Source organism: Oncorhynchus gorbuscha, unplaced genomic scaffold (assembly GCF_021184085.1).
Source record: "Oncorhynchus gorbuscha isolate QuinsamMale2020 ecotype Even-year unplaced genomic scaffold, OgorEven_v1.0 Un_scaffold_1666, whole genome shotgun sequence".
Classification (NCBI taxonomy): Eukaryota; Metazoa; Chordata; class Actinopteri; order Salmoniformes; family Salmonidae; genus Oncorhynchus; species Oncorhynchus gorbuscha.
In genome coordinates, this window is record NW_025746381.1 from 50,001 (window position 1) to 69,935 (window position 19,935).

At 47.2% G+C, this 19,935-nt stretch overlaps 1 protein-coding gene across 1 annotated transcript in view; it reads right to left on the reverse strand.

The window, feature by feature from the left end:
- LOC124023646 (anoctamin-1-like) overlaps positions 1-19,935 on the reverse strand; it is an 80,684-nt gene that overhangs the window by 47,270 nt on the left and 13,479 nt on the right. The window contains exons 5-9 of the mRNA XM_046338002.1: positions 19,842-19,896; positions 19,671-19,722; positions 14,078-14,133; positions 13,878-13,922; positions 246-310 (exon numbers count right to left, since the gene is read on the reverse strand). Coding sequence (XP_046193958.1) covers positions 246-310; positions 13,878-13,922; positions 14,078-14,133; positions 19,671-19,722; positions 19,842-19,896 — 273 coding nt within the window. The remainder of the gene's footprint in view (positions 1-245; positions 311-13,877; positions 13,923-14,077; positions 14,134-19,670; positions 19,723-19,841; positions 19,897-19,935) is intronic.

A 19,935-nucleotide genomic window follows, 5' to 3' on the forward strand; every position in this document is an offset into this window, starting at 1 on the left:
TAGGTACCTGATGATAATGCAATAATAATGTAGGTACCTGATGATGTAACGATAATGTGGACACCTGGTGATAATGTAATGATATAATAATGTTGTAATGTTGGTACCGGATGATAATGTAATATAGTTGTGGTAATGTGGGCATCTGATAATGTCATGTTGTTATAACATAGTATTGTTGGTAATGTGGTATTAATGTAGTAATGCCGACACCCAATGATAATGTCATGTAGTAATGTTGATACCTGATGAGGTCCACAGGTTGGTATTTGTAGAAGGCTCCATATCTGGCCCACTCATCATGCAGCAGCTTAGACAGAACAGACATCAGAGTAGAGTTCAGTACAGACATCAGAGTAGAGTTCAGTACAGACATCAGAGTAGAGTTCAGTACAGACATCAGAGTAGAGTTCAGTACAGACATCAGAGTAGAGTTCAGTACAGACATCAGAGTAGAGTTCAGTCCAGACATCAGAGTAGAGTTCAGTCCAGACATCAGAGTAGAGTTCAGTCCAGACATCAGAGTAGAGTCCAGACATCAGAGTAGAGTACGGTCCAGACATCAGAGTACAGTAGAGTCCAGTAGTCATCAGAGTAGAGTAGAGTCCAGTAGTCATCAGAGTAGAGTAGAGTTCAGTACAGACATCAGAGTAGAGTCCAGTAGTCATCAGAGTACAGTAGAGTCCAGTAGTCATCAGAGTAGAGTCCAGTAGTCATCAGAGTAGAGTACAGTCCAGAAATCAGTGTAGAGTACAGTCCAGACATCAGAGTAGAGTACAGTACAGTCATAAGAGTAGAGTAGAGTCTAGTCATCAGAGTAGAGTACAGACATCAGAGTAGAGTACAGTCCAGACATCAGAGTAGAGTACAGTCCAGACATCAGAGTAGAGTCCAGACATCAGAGTAGAGTACAGTCCAGTCATCAGAGTAGAGTACAGTACAGACATCAGAGTAGAGTACAGTACAGACATCAGAGTAGAGTACAGTACAGACATCAGAGTAGAGTACAGTACAGACATCAGAGTAGAGTACAGTACAGACATCAGAGTAGAGTCCAGACATCAGAGTAGAGTACAGACATCAGAGTAGAGTACAGACATCAGAGTAGAGCACAGTCCAGACATCAGAGTAGAGCACAGTCCAGACATCAGAGTAGAGCACAGTCCAGACATCAGAGTAGAGTAGAGTACAGACATCAGAGTAGAGTTCAGTATAGACATCAGAGTAGAGCACAGTCCAGACATCAGAGTTCAGTACAGACATCAGAGTAGAGTACAGTACAGACATCAGAGTAGAGTACAGTACAGACATCAGAGTAGAGTACAGTACAGACATCAGAGTAGAGTACAGTACAGACATCAGAGTAGAGTACAGTCCAGACATCAGAGTAGAGTAGAGTACAGACATCAGAGTAGAGTAGAGTCCAGACATCAGAGTACAGTAGAGTCCAGACATCAGAGTAGAGTCCAGACATCAGAGTAGAGCACAGTCCAGACATCAGAGTAGAGCACAGTCCAGACATCAGAGTAGAGCACAGTCCAGACATCAGAGTAGAGCACAGTCCAGACATCAGAGTAGAGCACAGTCCAGACATCAGAGTAGAGCTCAGTCCAGACATCAGAGTAGAGCTCAGTACAGACATCAGAGTAGAGTTCAGTACAGACATCAGAGTAGAGTTCAGTACAGACATCAGAGTAGAGTTCAGTACAGACATCAGAGTAGAGTTCAGTACAGACATCAGAGTAGAGTTCAGTACAGACATCAGAGTAGAGTTCAGTCCAGACATCAGAGTAGAGTTCAGTCCAGACATCAGAGTAGAGTCCAGACATCAGAGTAGAGTCCAGACATCAGAGTAGAGTCCAGACATCAGAGTAGAGTACAGACATCAGAGTAGAGTACAGACATCAGAGTAGAGTAGAGTACAGACATCAGAGTAGAGTAGAGTACAGACATCAGAGTAGAGTAGAGTCCAGACATCAGAGTAGAGTAGAGTCCAGACATCAGAGTAGAGTACAGTCCAGTCATCAGAGTAGAGCACAGTCCAGTCATCAGAGTAGAGCACAGTCCAGACATCAGAGTAGAGTAGAGTCCAGACATCAGAGTAGAGTACAGACAGAGTAGAGTAGAGTCCAGACATCAGAGTAGAGTAGAGTCCAGACATCAGAGTAGAGTAGAGTCCAGACATCAGAGTAGAGTAGAGTCCAGACATCAGAGTAGAGTAGAGTCCAGACATCAGAGTAGAGTAGAGTCCAGACATCAGAGTAGAGTAGAGTCCAGACATCAGAGTAGAGTCCAGACATCAGAGTAGAGTAGAGTCCAGACATCAGAGTAGAGTAGAGTCCAGACATCAGAGTAGAGTAGAGTCCAGACATCAGAGTAGAGTCCAGACATCAGAGTAGAGTCCAGACATCAGAGTAGAGTAGAGTCCAGACATCAGAGTAGAGTAGAGTCCAGACATCAGAGTAGAGTCCAGACATCAGAGTAGAGTAGAGTCCAGACATCAGAGTAGAGTAGAGTCCAGACATCAGAGTAGAGTAGAGTCCAGACATCAGAGTAGAGTAGAGTACAGACATCAGAGTAGAGTCCAGACATCAGAGTAGAGTACAGACATCAGAGTACAGTCCAGACGTCAGAGTAGAGTACAGTCCAGACATCAGAGTAGAGTAGAGTACAGACATCAGAGTAGAGTCCAGACATCAGAGTAGAGTAGAGTACAGACATCAGAGTAGAGCACAGTCCAGACATCAGAGTAGAGTCCAGACATCAGAGTAGAGTACAGTCCAGACATCAGAGTAGAGTAGAGTAGAGTCCAGACATCAGAGTAGAGTAGAGTCCAGACATCAGAGTAGAGTCCAGACATCAGAGTAGAGTAGAGTCCAGACATCAGAGTAGAGTAGAGTCCAGACATCAGAGTAGAGTCCAGACATCAGAGTAGAGTCCAGACATCAGAGTAGAGTCCAGACATCAGAGTAGAGTACAGACATCAGAGTAGAGTACAGTCCAGACATCAGAGTAGAGTAGAGTCCAGACATCAGAGTAGAGCACAGTCCAGACATCAGAGTAGAGTACAGACATCAGAGTAGAGTACAGACATCAGAGTAGAGTCCAGACATCAGAGTAGAGTAGAGTACAGTCATCAGAGTAGAGTACAGACATCAGAGTAGAGTCCAGACATCAGAGTAGAGTACAGACATCAGAGTAGAGTACAAACATCAGAGTAGAGTACAAACATCAGAGTAGAGTAGAGTCCAGACATCAGAGTAGAGTACAGTCCAGACGTCAGAGTAGAGTACAGTCCAGACATCAGAGTAGAGTAGAGTACAGACATCAGAGTAGAGTACAGTCCAGTCATCAGAGTAGAGTACAGTCCAGTCATCAGAGTAGAGTACAGTCCAGTCATCAGAGTAGAGTACAGTCCAGACATCAGAGTAGAGTAGAGTCCAGACATCAGAGTAGAGTAGAGTCCAGACATCAGAGTAGAGTAGAGTCCAGACATCAGAGTAGAGTAGAGTCCAGACATCAGAGTAGAGTAGAGTCCAGACATCAGAGTAGAGTCCAGACATCAGAGTAGAGTCCAGACATCAGAGTAGAGTCCAGACATCAGAGTAGAGTAGAGTCCAGACATCAGAGTAGAGCACAGTCCAGACATCAGAGTAGAGTAGAGTCCAGACATCAGAGTAGAGTACAGTCCAGACATCAGAGTAGAGCACAGTCCAGACATCAGAGTAGAGCACAGTCCAGACATCAGAGTAGAGCAGAGTCCAGACATCAGAGTAGAGCAGAGTCCAGACATCAGAGTAGAGTAGAGTCCAGACATCAGAGTAGAGCACAGTCCAGACATCAGAGCACAGTCCAGACATCAGAGCAGAGTCCAGACATCAGAGTAGAGTCCAGACATCAGAGTAGAGTCCAGACATCAGAGTATAGTAGAGTCCAGACATCAGAGTAGAGTCCAGACATCAGAGTAGAGTCCAGACATCAGAGTAGAGTCCAGACATCAGAGTAGAGTCCAGACATCAGAGTAGAGTCCAGACATCAGAGTAGAGTCCAGACATCAGAGTAGAGTACAGTCCAGACATCAGAGTAGAGCACAGTCCAGACATCAGAGTAGAGCACAGTCCAGACATCAGAGTAGAGTCGAGTCATCAGAGTAGAGCACAGTCCAGACATCAGAGTAGAGTACAGACATCAGAGTCCAGACATCAGCAGAGTCCAGACATCAGAGTAGAGTCCAGACATCAGAGTATAGTAGAGTCCAGACATCAGAGTAGAGTCCAGACATCAGAGTAGAGTCCAGACATCAGAGTAGAGTCCAGACATCAGAGTAGAGTCCAGACATCAGAGTAGAGTCCAGACATCAGAGTAGAGTCCAGACATCAGAGTAGAGTACAGTCCAGACATCAGAGTAGAGCACAGTCCAGACATCAGAGTAGAGCACAGTCCAGACATCAGAGTAGAGTCGAGTCATCAGAGTAGAGCACAGTCCAGACATCAGAGTAGAGTACAGACATCAGAGTAGAGCACAGTCCAGACATCAGAGTAGAGTCCAGACATCAGAGTAGAGTCCAGACATCAGAGTAGAGTAGAGTCCAGACATCAGAGTAGAGTCGAGTACAGACATCAGAGTAGAGTAGAGTACAGACATCAGAGTAGAGTCCAGACATCAGAGTAGAGTACAGACATCAGAGTACAGTCCAGACGTCAGAGTAGAGTACAGTCCAGACATCAGAGTAGAGTACAGTCCAGACATCAGAGTAGAGTACAGTCCAGACATCAGAGTAGAGTAGAGTACAGACATCAGAGTAGAGTCCAGACATCAGAGTAGAGTACAGACAGAGTAGAGTAGAGTCCAGACATCAGAGTAGAGTAGAGTCCAGACATCAGAGTAGAGTAGAGTCCAGACATCAGAGTAGAGTAGAGTCCAGACATCAGAGTAGAGTAGAGTCCAGACATCAGAGTAGAGTAGAGTCCAGACATCAGAGTAGAGTAGAGTCCAGACATCAGAGTAGAGTAGAGTCCAGACATCAGAGTAGAGTAGAGTCCAGACATCAGAGTAGAGTCCAGACATCAGAGTAGAGTAGAGTCCATACATCAGAGTAGAGTAGAGTCCATACATCAGAGTAGAGTCCATACATCAGAGTAGAGTAGAGTCCATACATCAGAGTAGAGTAGAGTCCAGACATCAGAGTAGAGTAGAGTCCAGACATCAGAGTAGAGTAGAGTCCAGACATCAGAGTAGAGTAGAGTCCAGACATCAGAGTAGAGTAGAGTCCAGACATCAGAGTAGAGTAGAGTCCAGACATCAGAGTAGAGTCCAGACATCAGAGTAGAGTAGAGTCCAGACATCAGAGTAGAGTAGAGTCCAGACATCAGAGTAGAGTAGAGTCCAGACATCAGAGTAGAGTAGAGTCCAGACATCAGAGTAGAGTCCAGACATCAGAGTAGAGTCCAGACATCAGAGTAGAGTAGAGTCCAGACATCAGAGTAGAGTAGAGTCCAGACATCAGAGTAGAGTAGAGTCCAGACATCAGAGTAGAGTAGAGTACAGACATCAGAGTAGAGTCCAGACATCAGAGTAGAGTACAGACATCAGAGTACAGTCCAGACGTCAGAGTAGAGTACAGTCCAGACATCAGAGTAGAGTACAGTCCAGACATCAGAGTAGAGTAGAGTCAGACATCAGAGTAGAGTCCAGACATCAGAGTAGAGTAGAGTACAGACATCAGAGTAGAGCACAGTCCAGACATCAGAGTAGAGTCCAGACATCAGAGTAGAGTACAGTCCAGACATCAGAGTAGAGTAGAGTAGAGTCCAGACATCAGAGTAGAGTAGAGTCCAGACATCAGAGTAGAGTCCAGACATCAGAGTAGAGTAGAGTCCAGACATCAGAGTAGAGTAGAGTCCAGACATCAGAGTAGAGTCCAGACATCAGAGTAGAGTCCAGACATCAGAGTAGAGTACAGACATCAGAGTAGAGTACAGTCCAGACATCAGAGTAGAGTACAGTCCAGACATCAGAGTAGAGTACAGTCCAGACATCAGAGTAGAGTACAGTCCAGACATCAGAGTAGAGTCCAGACATCAGAGTAGAGCACAGTCCAGACATCAGAGTAGAGTACAGACATCAGAGTAGAGTACAGACATCAGAGTAGAGTCCAGACATCAGAGTAGAGTAGAGTCATCAGAGTAGAGTACAGACATCAGAGTAGAGTCCAGACATCAGAGTAGAGTACAAACATCAGAGTAGAGTAGAGTCCAGACATCAGAGTAGAGTACAGACATCAGAGTAGAGTAGAGTCCAGACATCAGAGTAGAGTACAGTCCAGACGTCAGAGTAGAGTACAGTCCAGACATCAGAGTAGAGTAGAGTACAGACATCAGAGTAGAGTACAGTCCAGTCATCAGAGTAGAGTACAGTCCAGTCATCAGAGTAGAGTACAGTCCAGTCATCAGAGTAGAGTACAGTCCAGACATCAGAGTAGAGTAGAGTCCAGACATCAGAGTAGAGTAGAGTCCAGACATCAGAGTAGAGTAGAGTCCAGACATCAGAGTAGAGTAGAGTCCAGACATCAGAGTAGAGTAGAGTCCAGACATCAGAGTAGAGTAGAGTCCAGACATCAGAGTAGAGTCCAGACATCAGAGTAGAGTCCAGACATCAGAGTAGAGTCCAGACATCAGAGTAGAGTCCAGACATCAGAGTAGAGTCCAGACATCAGAGTAGAGTCCAGACATCAGAGTAGAGTCCAGACATCAGAGTAGAGTACAGACATCAGAGTAGAGTACAGTCCAGTCATCAGAGTAGAGTACAGTCCAGTCATCAGAGTAGAGTACAGTCCAGACATCAGAGTAGAGTACAGTCCAGACATCAGAGTAGAGTACAGTCCAGACATCAGAGTAGAGTACAGTCCAGACATCAGAGTAGAGCACAGTCCAGACATCAGAGTAGAGTCCAGACATCAGAGTAGAGTCCAGACATCAGAGTAGAGTCCAGACATCAGAGTAGAGTAGAGTACAGTCCAGACATCAGAGTAGAGTACAGTCCAGACATCAGAGTAGAGTAGAGTCCAGACATCAGAGTAGAGCAGAGTCCAGACATCAGAGTAGAGTACAGTCCAGACATCAGAGTAGAGCACAGTCCAGACATCAGAGTAGAGCACAGTCCAGACATCAGAGTAGAGCACAGTCCAGACATCAGAGTAGAGCAGAGTCCAGACATCAGAGTAGAGCAGAGTCCAGACATCAGAGTAGAGTAGAGTCCAGACATCAGAGTAGAGCACAGTCCAGACATCAGAGTAGAGTCCAGACATCAGAGTAGAGTCCAGACATCAGAGTAGAGTCCAGACATCAGAGTATAGTAGAGTCCAGACATCAGAGTATAGTAGAGTCCAGACATCAGAGTAGAGTCCAGACATCAGAGTAGAGTCCAGACATCAGAGTAGAGTCCAGACATCAGAGTAGAGTCCAGACATCAGAGTAGAGTCCAGACATCAGAGTAGAGTACAGTCCAGACATCAGAGTAGAGCACAGTCCAGACATCAGAGTAGAGCACAGTCCAGACATCAGAGTAGAGTCGAGTCATCAGAGTAGAGCACAGTCCAGACATCAGAGTAGAGTCCAGACATCAGAGTAGAGTAGAGTCCAGACATCAGAGTAGAGTAGAGTCCAGACATCAGAGTAGAGTAGAGTACAGACATCAGAGTAGAGTCCAGACATCAGAGTAGAGTAGAGTACAGACATCAGAGTACAGTCCAGACGTCAGAGTAGAGCACAGTCCAGACATCAGAGTAGAGTCCAGACATCAGAGTAGAGTACAGTCCAGACATCAGAGTAGAGTAGAGTAGAGTCCAGACATCAGAGTAGAGTAGAGTCCAGACATCAGAGTAGAGTCCAGACATCAGAGTAGAGTAGAGTCCAGACATCAGAGTAGAGTAGAGTCCAGACATCAGAGTAGAGTACAGTCCAGACATCAGAGTAGAGTACAGTCCAGACATCAGAGTAGAGTACAGTCCAGACATCAGAGTAGAGTACAGTCCAGACATCAGAGTAGAGTACAGTCCAGACATCAGAGTAGAGTACAGTCCAGACATCAGAGTAGAGTAGAGTCCAGACATCAGAGTAGAGCACAGTCCAGACATCAGAGTAGAGTACAGACATCAGAGTAGAGTCCAGACATCAGAGTAGAGTCCAGACATCAGAGTAGAGTCCAGACATCAGAGTAGAGTAGAGTACAGTCATCAGAGTAGAGTACAGACATCAGAGTAGAGTCCAGACATCAGAGTAGAGTACAGACATCAGAGTAGAGTACAAACATCAGAGTAGAGTAGAGTCCAGACATCAGAGTAGAGTAGAGTACAGACATCAGAGTAGAGTACAGTCCAGACGTCAGAGTAGAGTACAGTCCAGACATCAGAGTAGAGTAGAGTACAGACATCAGAGTAGAGTAGAGTACAGACATCAGAGTAGAGTAGAGTACAGACATCAGAGTAGAGTAGAGTACAGACATCAGAGTAGAGTCCAGACATCAGAGTAGAGTCCAGACATCAGAGTAGAGTCCAGACATCAGAGTAGAGTAGAGTACAGTCCAGACATCAGAGTAGAGTAGAGTCCAGACATCAGAGTAGAGCACAGTCCAGACATCAGAGTAGAGCACAGTCCAGACATCAGAGTAGAGCACAGTCCAGACATCAGAGTAGAGCACAGTCCAGACATCAGAGTAGAGCAGAGTCCAGACATCAGAGTAGAGCAGAGTCCAGACATCAGAGTAGAGCAGAGTCCAGACATCAGAGTAGAGTAGAGTCCAGACATCAGAGTAGAGTAGAGTCCAGACATCAGAGTAGAGCACAGTCCAGACATCAGAGCACAGTCCAGACAACAGAGCACAGTCCAGACATCAGAGTAGAGTCCAGACATCAGAGTAGAGTCCAGACATCAGAGTAGAGTCCAGACATCAGAGTAGAGTACAGTCCAGTCATCAGAGTAGAGTACAGTCCAGACATCAGAGTAGAGTACAGTCCAGACATCAGAGTAGAGTACAGTCCAGACATCAGAGTAGAGTACAGTCCAGACATCAGAGTAGAGTACAGTCCAGACATCAGAGTAGAGCACAGTCCAGACATCAGAGTAGAGCACAGTCCAGACATCAGAGTAGAGTCCAGACATCAGAGTAGAGTCCAGACATCAGAGTAGAGTACAGTCCAGACATCAGAGTAGAGTACAGTCCAGACATCAGAGTAGAGTAGAGTCCAGACATCAGAGTAGAGCACAGTCCAGACATCAGAGCACAGTCCAGACAACAGAGCACAGTCCAGACATCAGAGTAGAGTCCAGACATCAGAGTAGAGTCCAGACATCAGAGTATAGTAGAGTCCAGACATCAGAGTAGAGTCCAGACATCAGAGTAGAGTCCAGACATCAGAGTAGAGTCCAGACATCAGAGTAGAGTCCAGACATCAGAGTAGAGTCCAGACATCAGAGTAGAGTACAGTCCAGACATCAGAGTAGAGCACAGTCCAGACATCAGAGTAGAGCACAGTCCAGACATCAGAGTAGAGTCGAGTCATCAGAGTAGAGCACAGTCCAGACATCAGAGTAGAGTCCAGACATCAGAGTAGAGTCCAGACATCAGAGTAGAGTAGAGTCCAGACATCAGAGTAGAGTAGAGTCCAGACATCAGAGTAGAGTAGAGTCCAGACATCAGAGTAGAGTAGAGTCCAGACATCAGAGTAGAGTAGAGTCCAGACATCAGAGTAGAGTAGAGTCCAGACATCAGAGTAGAGTAGAGTCCAGACATCAGAGTAGAGTCCAGACATCAGAGTAGAGTCCAGACATCAGAGTAGAGTCCAGACATCAGAGTAGAGTCCAGACATCAGAGTAGAGTAGAGTCCAGACATCAGAGTAGAGTAGAGTCCAGACATCAGAGTAGAGTAGAGTCCAGACATCAGAGTAGAGTAGAGTCCAGACATCAGAGTAGAGTACAGTCCAGACATCAGAGTAGAGCACAGTCCAGACATCAGAGTAGAGCAGAGTCCAGACATCAGAGTAGAGTAGAGTCCAGACATCAGAGTAGAGTAGAGTCCAGACATCAGAGTAGAGTAGAGTCCAGACATCAGAGTAGAGTCCAGACATCAGAGTAGAGTCCAGACATCAGAGTAGAGTCCAGACATCAGAGTAGAGTCCAGACATCAGAGTAGAGTCCAGACATCAGAGTAGAGTCCAGACATCAGAGTAGAGTAGAGTCCAGACATCAGAGTAGAGTAGAGTCACAGACATCAGAGAGTAGAGTCAGACATCAGAGTAGAGTAGAGTCCAGACATCAGAGTAGAGTAGAGTCCAGACATCAGAGTAGAGTAGAGTCCAGACATCAGAGTAGAGTCCAGACATCAGAGTAGAGTCCAGACATCAGAGTAGAGTAGAGTCCAGACATCAGAGTAGAGTAGAGTCCAGACATCAGAGTAGAGCAGAGTCCAGACATCAGAGTAGAGCACAGTCCAGACATCAGAGTAGAGCACAGTCCAGACATCAGAGTAGAGCACAGTACAGACATCAGAGTAGAGTACAGACATCAGAGTAGAGTACAGTCCAGACATCAGAGTAGAGCAGAGTCCAGACATCAGAGTAGAGTACAGTCCAGACATCAGAGTAGAGCAGAGTACAGACATCAGAGTAGAGCACAGTCCAGACATCAGAGTAGAGTCCAGACATCAGAGTAGAGTCCAGACATCAGAGTAGAGTCCAGACATCAGAGTAGAGTCCAGACATCAGAGTACAGTCCAGACATCAGAGTACAGTCCAGACATCAGAGTACAGTCCAGACATCAGAGTACAGTCCAGACATCAGAGTACAGTCCAGACATCAGAGTAGAGTCAGACATCAGAGTAGAGTAGAGTCCAGACATCAGAGTAGAGTAGAGTCCAGACATCAGAGTAGAGTAGAGTCCAGACATCAGAGTAGAGTAGAGTCCAGACATCAGAGTAGAGTAGAGTCCAGACATCAGAGTAGAGTAGAGTCCAGACATCAGAGTAGAGTAGAGTCCAGACATCAGAGTAGAGTCCAGACATCAGAGTAGAGTCCAGACATCAGAGTAGAGTCCAGACATCAGAGTAGAGTAGAGTACAGTCCAGACATCAGAGTAGAGTACAGTCCAGACATCAGAGTAGAGTAGAGTCCAGACATCAGAGTAGAGCACAGTCCAGACATCAGAGTAGAGCACAGTCCAGACATCAGAGTAGAGTCCAGACATCAGAGTAGAGTCCAGACATCAGAGTAGAGTACAGTCCAGACATCAGAGTAGAGTACAGTCCAGACATCAGAGTAGAGTACAGTCCAGACATCAGAGTAGAGTAGAGTCCAGACATCAGAGTAGAGCAGAGTCCAGACATCAGAGTAGAGCACAGTCCAGACATCAGAGTAGAGTCCAGACATCAGAGTAGAGTAGAGTACAGTCCAGACATCAGAGTAGAGCACAGTCCAGACATCAGAGTAGAGCACAGTCCAGACATCAGAGTAGAGCAGAGTCCAGACATCAGAGTAGAGCAGAGTCCAGACATCAGAGTAGAGTACAGTCCAGACATCAGAGTAGAGTAGAGTCCAGACATCAGAGTAGAGTAGAGTCCAGACATCAGAGTAGAGTAGAGTCCAGACATCAGAGTAGAGTCCAGACATCAGAGTAGAGTCCAGACATCAGAGTAGAGTAGAGTACAGTCCAGACATCAGAGTAGAGTAGAGTCCAGACATCAGAGTAGAGCACAGTCCAGACATCAGAGTAGAGTCCAGACATCAGAGTAGAGTACAGTCCAGACATCAGAGTAGAGCAGAGTCCAGACATCAGAGTAGAGCACAGTCCAGACATCAGAGTAGAGTAGAGTCCAGACATCAGAGTAGAGTAGAGTCCAGACATCAGAGTAGAGTCCAGACATCAGAGTAGAGTCCAGACATCAGAGTAGAGTCCAGACATCAGAGTAGAGTCCAGGCATCAGAGTAGAGTCGATATCAGAGTAGAGCACAGTCCAGACATCAGAGTAGAGTACAGACATCAGAGTAGAGCACAGTCCAGACATCAGAGTAGAGTCCAGACATCAGAGTAGAGTAGAGTCCAGACATCAGAGTAGAGTAGAGTCCAGACATCAGAGTAGAGTCCAGACATCAGAGTAGAGTCCAGACATCAGAGTAGAGTCCAGACATCAGAGCAGAGTCCAGACATCAGAGCAGAGTCCAGACATCAGAGCACAGTCCAGACATCAGAGTAGAGCACAGTCCAGACATCAGAGTAGAGCACAGTCCAGACATCAGAGTAGAGCACAGTCCAGACATCAGAGTAGAGCACAGTCCAGTCATCAGAGTAGAGCACAGTCCAGTCATCAGAGTAGAGCACAGTCCAGTCATCAGAGTAGAGCACAGTCCAGTCATCAGAGTAGAGCACAGTCCAGTCATCAGAGTAGAGCACAGTCCAGACATCAGAGTAGAGCACAGTCCAGACATCAGAGTAGAGCACAGTCCAGACATCAGAGTAGAGCACAGTCCAGACATCAGAGTAGAGCACAGTCCAGACATCAGAGTAGAGCACAGTCCAGACATCAGAGTAGAGCACAGTCCAGATATCAGAGTAGAGTACAGTCCAGTCATCAGAGTAGAGTCCAGACATCAGAGTAGAGTACAGTCCAGACATCAGAGTAGAGCACAGTCCAGACATCAGAGTAGAGCACAGTCCAGTCATCAGAGTAGAGCACAGTCCAGACATCAGAGTAGAGCACAGTCCAGACATCAGAGTAGAGCACAGTCCAGACATCAGAGTAGAGCACAGTCCAGACATCAGAGTAGAGTCCAGACATCAGAGTAGAGCACAGTCCAGACATCAGAGTAGAGTACAGTCCAGTCATCAGAGTAGAGTCCAGACATCAGAGTAGAGTCCAGTCATCAGAGTAGAGTCCAGACATCAGAGTAGAGTACAGACATCAGAGTAGAGTACAATACAGTCATCAGGATTTCCCAAACGTTTTTACTTCATGGCCCACCAATTGAGGTGTGTTATCGTGACCCAACGTAAGGGTTGAGTGTGAATAAGAAAAAAAAACATATCGGCAGCAGAGAGAAACTGTAGCAGTTTTACAGCTAAATCCTGTGACCCACCTGGACCCACAAGTGGGTCCCAACCCCCAGTTTGGGAAGCACTGTAGTAGAGTAGTGTTACGGCTCCTCCCTGCTCTGTCTGCTGGGTTTTGCTGTGCTTACTTCCTGCAGGAGATTGGTGGGCGGAGTAGGAGAGGTGGGCGGAGTAGGAGAGGTGGGCGGAGCTGGGAGGGTCATCATGGCTGATGGGGTACACCTGTGACAGCTCAGCTGTGGCATAACACCACCGTTTCCCCATTCAGCAAGAGATTCCTCTCTCCACGCAGACCTTTGGTCGTTTCCCCATTCAGCTAGAGATTCCTCTCTCCACGCAGACCTTTGGTCGTTTCCCCATTCAGCAAGAGATTCCCCTCTCCACGCAGACCTTTGGTCGTTTCCCCATTCAGCTAGAGATTCCTCTCTCCACGCAGACCTTTGGTCGTTTCCCCATTCAGCAAGAGATTCCTCTCTCCACGCAGACCTTTGGTCGTTTCCCCATTCAGCAAGAGATTCCTCTCTCCACGCAGACCTTTGGTCGTTTCCCCATTCAGCAAGAGATTCCTCTCTCCACGCAGACCTTTGGTCGTTTCGTTGTGGTTTTGACACCTAATTTACTGACTGCCATGCCTCATCTGATTATTGTTGAGTATTTATGAAATAAATTAATTTTTTATTCCTTTATTCAGTGTGTGGTTTCCCATTGTAACAAACAATCTTGAGCCAGGTTGTAGCAACAGTATATTATAGTATCGTACAGTAGAGCAGTAGTTACCTGTCTGTCATTCCTCTCAGAGTGACCCACGACCTTATAATCCCCCTGCAGAGAGGGGAGGAGTCAGACAGACCAATCACATCACAATTAGAAAGCTCACAGTGTATTACAGTTTGCGTTATCAATAGCAACATTATCACGAGGTTAACAGTAACATCATCACAAATACTGTATGTGCAGCTGGAAGGACAGGAACTTACATCATGGAGAGGGAAGGCTGAATCATAGACACCTTTAGCTATTAATGTGGTGATGCCTGAGAGAGAAAGAGGGAGGTGTCGGTTACTCAATGTATCAACAAACTCATCTAATATTAGTGAGAGATGCTTCAGTGATCTGTATCAGCTTTCCCATTCAGAGAGGAGAGAATAGGGCAGGGCAATAGAGGAGAGGGCATGAGAGGAGCGGGCAGGAAATGAGAGGAGCGGGCAGGAAATGAGAGGAGCGGGCAGGAAATGAGAGGAGAGGGCAGGAGAGGAGAGGGCAGGAGAGGAGAGGGCAGGAGAGGAGAGGGCAGGAGAGGAGAGGGCAGGAGAGGAGAGGGCAGGAGAGGAGAGGGCAGGAGAGGAGAGGGCAGGAGAGGAGAGGGCAGGAAATGAGAGGGCAGGAAATGAGCGGGCAGGAAATGAGCGGGCAGGAGAGGAGAGGGCAGGAGAGGAGCGGGCAGGAGAGGAGCGGGCAGGAGAGGAGAGGGCAGGAGAGGAGAGGGCAGGAGAGGAGAGGGCAGGAAATGAGCGGGCAGGAGAGGAGAGGGCAGGAGAGGAGCGGGCAGGAGAGGAGCGGGCAGGAAATGAGAGGGCAGGAAATGAGAGGGCAGGAGAGGAGCGGGCAGGAGAGGAGAGGGCAGGAGAGGAGAGGGCAGGAGAGGAGAGGGCAGGAGAGGAGAGGGCAGGAGAGGAGCGGGCAGGAACAGTGGGAAGCTCAGTGGGAACAGCTTTAACTAATTGATTCATTACCTCATGAACTAATTAACAAGACGAAGCCAGAAACATCACAGTGATTAGCTTCACCAACGAGCCAATCACAGCACAGCTACAGGGACCACAACTCCCACATGCCTCTGCTTCAATCTCAGCCTGACCCCAGAACACACTTCAGGAGAGGAGAGGACGATAAAGGGAACTGGGAAGAGAGGAGGAGGACGATAAAGGGAACTGGGAAGAGAGGAGGAGGACGATAAAGGGACCTGGGAAGAGAGGAGGAGGACGATAAAGGGACCTGGGAAGAGAGGAGGAGGACGATAAAGGGAACTGTGAAGAGAGGAGGAGGACGATAAAGGGAACTGTGAAGAGAGGAGGAGGACGATAAAGGGAACTGTGAAGAGAGGAGGAGGACGATAAAGGGAACTGTGAAGAGAGGAGGAGGACGATAAAGGGAACAGTGAAGAGAGGAGGACAGGACGATAAAGGGAACAGTGAAGAGAGGAGGACAGGACGATAAAGGGAACTGGGAAGAGAGGAGGACAGGACGATAAAGGGAACTGGGAAGAGAGGAGGACAGGACGATAAAGGGAACTGGGAAGAGAGGAGGACAGGACGATAAAGGGAACTGGGAAGAGAGGAGGACAGGACGATAAAGGGAACTGGGAAGAGAGGAGGACAGGACGATAAAGGGAACTGGGAAGAGAGGAGGACAGGACGATAAAGGGAACTGGGAAGAGAGGAGGACAGGACGATAAAGGGAACTGGGAAGAGAGGAGGACAGGACGATAAAGGGAACTGGGAAGAGAGGAGGACAGGACGATAAAGGGAACTGGGAAGAGAGGAGGACAGGACGATAAAGGGAACTGGGAAGAGAGGAGGACAGGACGATAAAGGGAACTGGGAAGAGAGGAGGACAGGACAATAAAGGGAACTGGGAAGAGAGGAGGACAGGACAATAAAGGGAGCTGGGAAGAGAGGAGGAGGACAATAAAGGGAGCTGGGAAGAGAGGAGGAGAGGACGATAAAGGGAGCTGGGAAGAGAGGAGGAGAGGACGATAAAGGGAGCTGGGAAGAGAGGAGGAGAGGACGATAAAGGGAGCTGGGAAGAGAGGAGGAGAGGACGATAAAGGGAGCTGGGAAGAGAGGAGGAGAGGACGATAAAGGGAGCTGGGAAGAGAGGAGGAGAGGACGATAAAGGGAGCTGGGAAGAGAGGAGGAGAGGACGATAAAGGGAGCTGGGAAGAGAGGAGGAGAGGACGATAAAGGGAGCTGGGAAGAGAGGAGGAGAGGGACGATAAAGGGAGCTGGGAAGAGAGGAGGAGAGGACGATAAAGGGAGCTGGGAAGAGAGGAGGAGAGGACGATAAAGGGAGCTGGGAAGAGAGGAGGAGAGGACGATAAAGGGAACTGGGAAGAGAGGAGGACAATGAAGGGAACTGGGAAGAGAGGAGGACGATAAAGGGAACTGGGAAGAGAGGAGGACGATAAAGGGAACTGGGAAGAGAGGAGGACAATAAAGGGAACTGGGAAGAGAGGAGGACAATAAAGGGAACTGGGAAGAGAGGAGGACAATAAAGGGAACTGGGAAGAGAGGAGGACAATAAAGGGAACTGGGAAGAGAGGAGGACAATAAAGGGAACTGGGAAGAGAGGAGGACAATAAAGGGAACTGGGAAGAGAGGAGGACAATAAAGGGAACTGGGAAGAGAGGAGGACAATAAAGGGAACTGGGAAGAGAGGAGGACAATAAAGGGAACTGGGAAGAGAGGAGGACAATAAAGGGAACTGGGAAGAGAGGAGGACAATAAAGGGAACTGGGAAGAGAGGAGGACAATAAAGGGAACTGGGAAGAGAGGAGGACAATAAAGGGAACTGGGAAGAGAGGAGGACAATAAAGGGAACTGGGAAGAGAGGAGGACAATAAAGGGAACTGGGAAGAGAGGAGGACAATAAAGGGAACTGGGAAGAGAGGAGGAGAGGACAATAAAGGGAACTGGGAAGAGAGGAGGAGAGGACAATAAAGGGAACTGGGAAGAGAGGAGGAGAGGACAATAAAGGGAACTGGGAAGAGAGGAGGAGAGGGAGAGAGGCTCAGGCGAAGAGAGAGAAAAACAGAGGGTGTGTCCTAATATGTATAATACCGTGCATAAAATGGTCCATTTGAGAAGCAGTCTGTGCTAACGTTCCTGCATTAACATTTCCTTTTACAGACGAAACAAGATGCTTTATGTAGTTATCGTTTTACTTTATAATTATCAGCTGGCAATACGTGAATTCTATTCATCTAGCTAGCCATCTAGTTTTACATGTAGAAAACAACCGAAAACTAATGCTGATAAGGACAGATCGACATTTTGCTTTGGGAGGAGGGTAGCGTGTTATTTATTGGACAGGGTAGCGTGTCATTTATTGGACAGGGGAGGGGAGCGTGTCACTTATTGGACAGGGGAGCGTGTCACTTATTGGACAGGGTAGCGTGTCACTTATTGGACAGGGTAGCGTGTCACTTATTGGACAGGGTAGCGTGTCACTTATTGGACAGGGTAGCGTGTCACTTATTGGACAGGGTAGCGTGTCACTTATTGGACAGGGTAGCGTGTCACTTATTGGACAGGGTAGCGTGTCACTTATTGGACAGGGTAGCGTGTCACTTATTGGACAGGGTAGCGTGTCACTTATTGGACAGGGTAGCGTGTCACTTATTGGACAGGGTAGCGTGTCACTTATTGGACAGGGTAGCGTGTCACTTATTGGACAGGGTAGCGTGTCACTTATTGGACAGGGTAGCGTGTCACTTATTGGACAGGGTAGCGTGTCATTTATTGGACAGGGTAGCGTGTCATTTATTGGACAGGGTAGCGTGTCATTTATTGGACAGGGTAGCGTGTCATTTATTGGACAGGGTAGCGTGTCATTTATTGGACAGGGTAGCGTGTCATTTATTGGACAGGGTAGCGTGTCATTTATTGGACAGGGTAGCGTGTCATTTATTGGACAGGGTAGCGTGTCATTTATTGGACAGGGTAGCGTGTCATTTATTGGACAGGGTAGCGTGTCATTTATTGGACAGGGTAGCGTGTCATTTATTGGACAGGGTAGCGTGTCATTTATTGGACAGGGTAGCGTGTCATTTATTGGACAGGGTAGCGTGTCATTTATTGGACAGGGTAGCGTGTCATTTATTGGACAGGGTAGCGTGTCATTTATGGGACAGGGTAGCGTGTCATTTATGGGACAGGGTAGCGTGTCATTTATGGGACAGGGTAGCGTGTCATTTATTGGACAGGGTAGCGTGTCATTTATTGGACAGGGTAGCGTGTCATTTATTGGACAGGGTAGCGTGTCATTTATTGGACAGGGTAGCGTGTCATTTATTGGACAGGGTAGCGTGTCATTTATTGGACAGGGTAGCGTGTCATTTATTGGACAGGGTAGCGTGTCATTTATTGGACAGGGTAGCGTGTCATTTATTGGACAGGGTAGCGTGTCATTTATTGGACAGGGTAGCGTGTCATTTATTGGACAGGGTAGCGTGTCATTTATTGGACAGGGTAGCGTGTCATTTATTGGACAGGGTAGCGTGTCATTTATTGGACAGGGTAGCGTGTCATTTATTGGACAGGGTAGCGTGTCATTTATTGGACAGGGTAGCGTGTCATTTATTGGACAGGGTAGCGTGTCATTTATTGGACAGGGTAGCGTGTCATTTATTGGACAGGGTAGCGTGTCATTTATTGGACAGGGGAGCGTGTTATTTATTGGACAGGGGAGCGTGTTATTTATTGGACAGGGGAGGGGAGCGTGTTATTTATTGGACAGGGGAGGGGAGCGTGTTATTTATTGGACAGGGGAGGGGAGCGTGTTATTTATTGGACAGGGTAGCGTGTTATTTATTGGACAGGGTAGCGTGTTATTTATTGGACAGGGTAGCGTGTTATTTATTGGACAGGGTAGCGTGTTATTTATTGGACAGGGTAGCGTGTTATTTATTGGACAGGGTAGCGTGTTATTTATTGGACAGGGTAGCGTGTTATTTATTGGACAGGGTAGCGTGTTATTTATTGGACAGGGTAGCGTGTTATTTATTGGACAGGGTAGCGTGTTATTTATTGGACAGGGTAGCGTGTTATTTATTGGACAGGGTAGCGTGTTATTTATTGGACAGGGTAGCGTGTTATTTATTGGACAGGGTAGCGTGTTATTTATTGGACAGGGTAGCGTGTTATTTATTGGACAGGGGAGCGTGTTATTTATTGGACAGGGGAGCGTGTTATTTATTGGACAGGGGAGCGTGTTATTTATTGGACAGGGGAGCGTGTTATTTATTGGACAGGGGAGCGTGTTATTTATTGGACAGGGGAGCGTGTTATTTATTGGACAGGGTAGCGTGTTATTTATTGGACAGGGTAGCGTGTTATTTATTGGACAGGGTAGCGTGTTATTTATTGGACAGGGTAGCGTGTTATTTATTGGACAGGGGAGCGTGTTATTTATTGGACAGGGTATGGTGGAGAACACCAATCACTCACTGTACCCCTGTCTGGACCTGTACTGAGGAACCATGGAGAAGGAACCATGGATAACACCAATCACTCACTGTACCCCTGTCTGGACCTGTACTGAGGAACCATGGAGAACACCAATCACTCACTGTACCCCTGTCTGGACCTGTACTGAGGAACCATGGAGAACACCAATCACTCACTGTACCCCTGTCTGGACCTGTACTGAGGAACCATGGAGAAGGAACCATGGATAACACCAATCACTCACTGTACCCCTGTCTGGACCTGTACTGAGGAACCATGGAGAAGGTCAATGACCTCAAAAAGTAGGCAACTTTGGGCAAATCAGGGGTTAGAGGTCACTCACCCATGGATATGCTGGTGCGTGTGCAGGCGGTACGTCTCAGGATCTCGTACACCTGAGGGGGTTAGGTCACACAGAATATTGTGTCAGAGAGAAACAGAGAGCCGAAAACATATTCCCATTGATTCTTGACATTCATATAACACAGAGAAATATCCTGAATGACAGACTCACTATTCGACTGCGTGTTGCGTTGTCAAAGAACTTGTCTTTAGAGGTGATGTTAAATCTGTAGAGAACAAAGAACAGGTGTCAACTCAGGGAAACT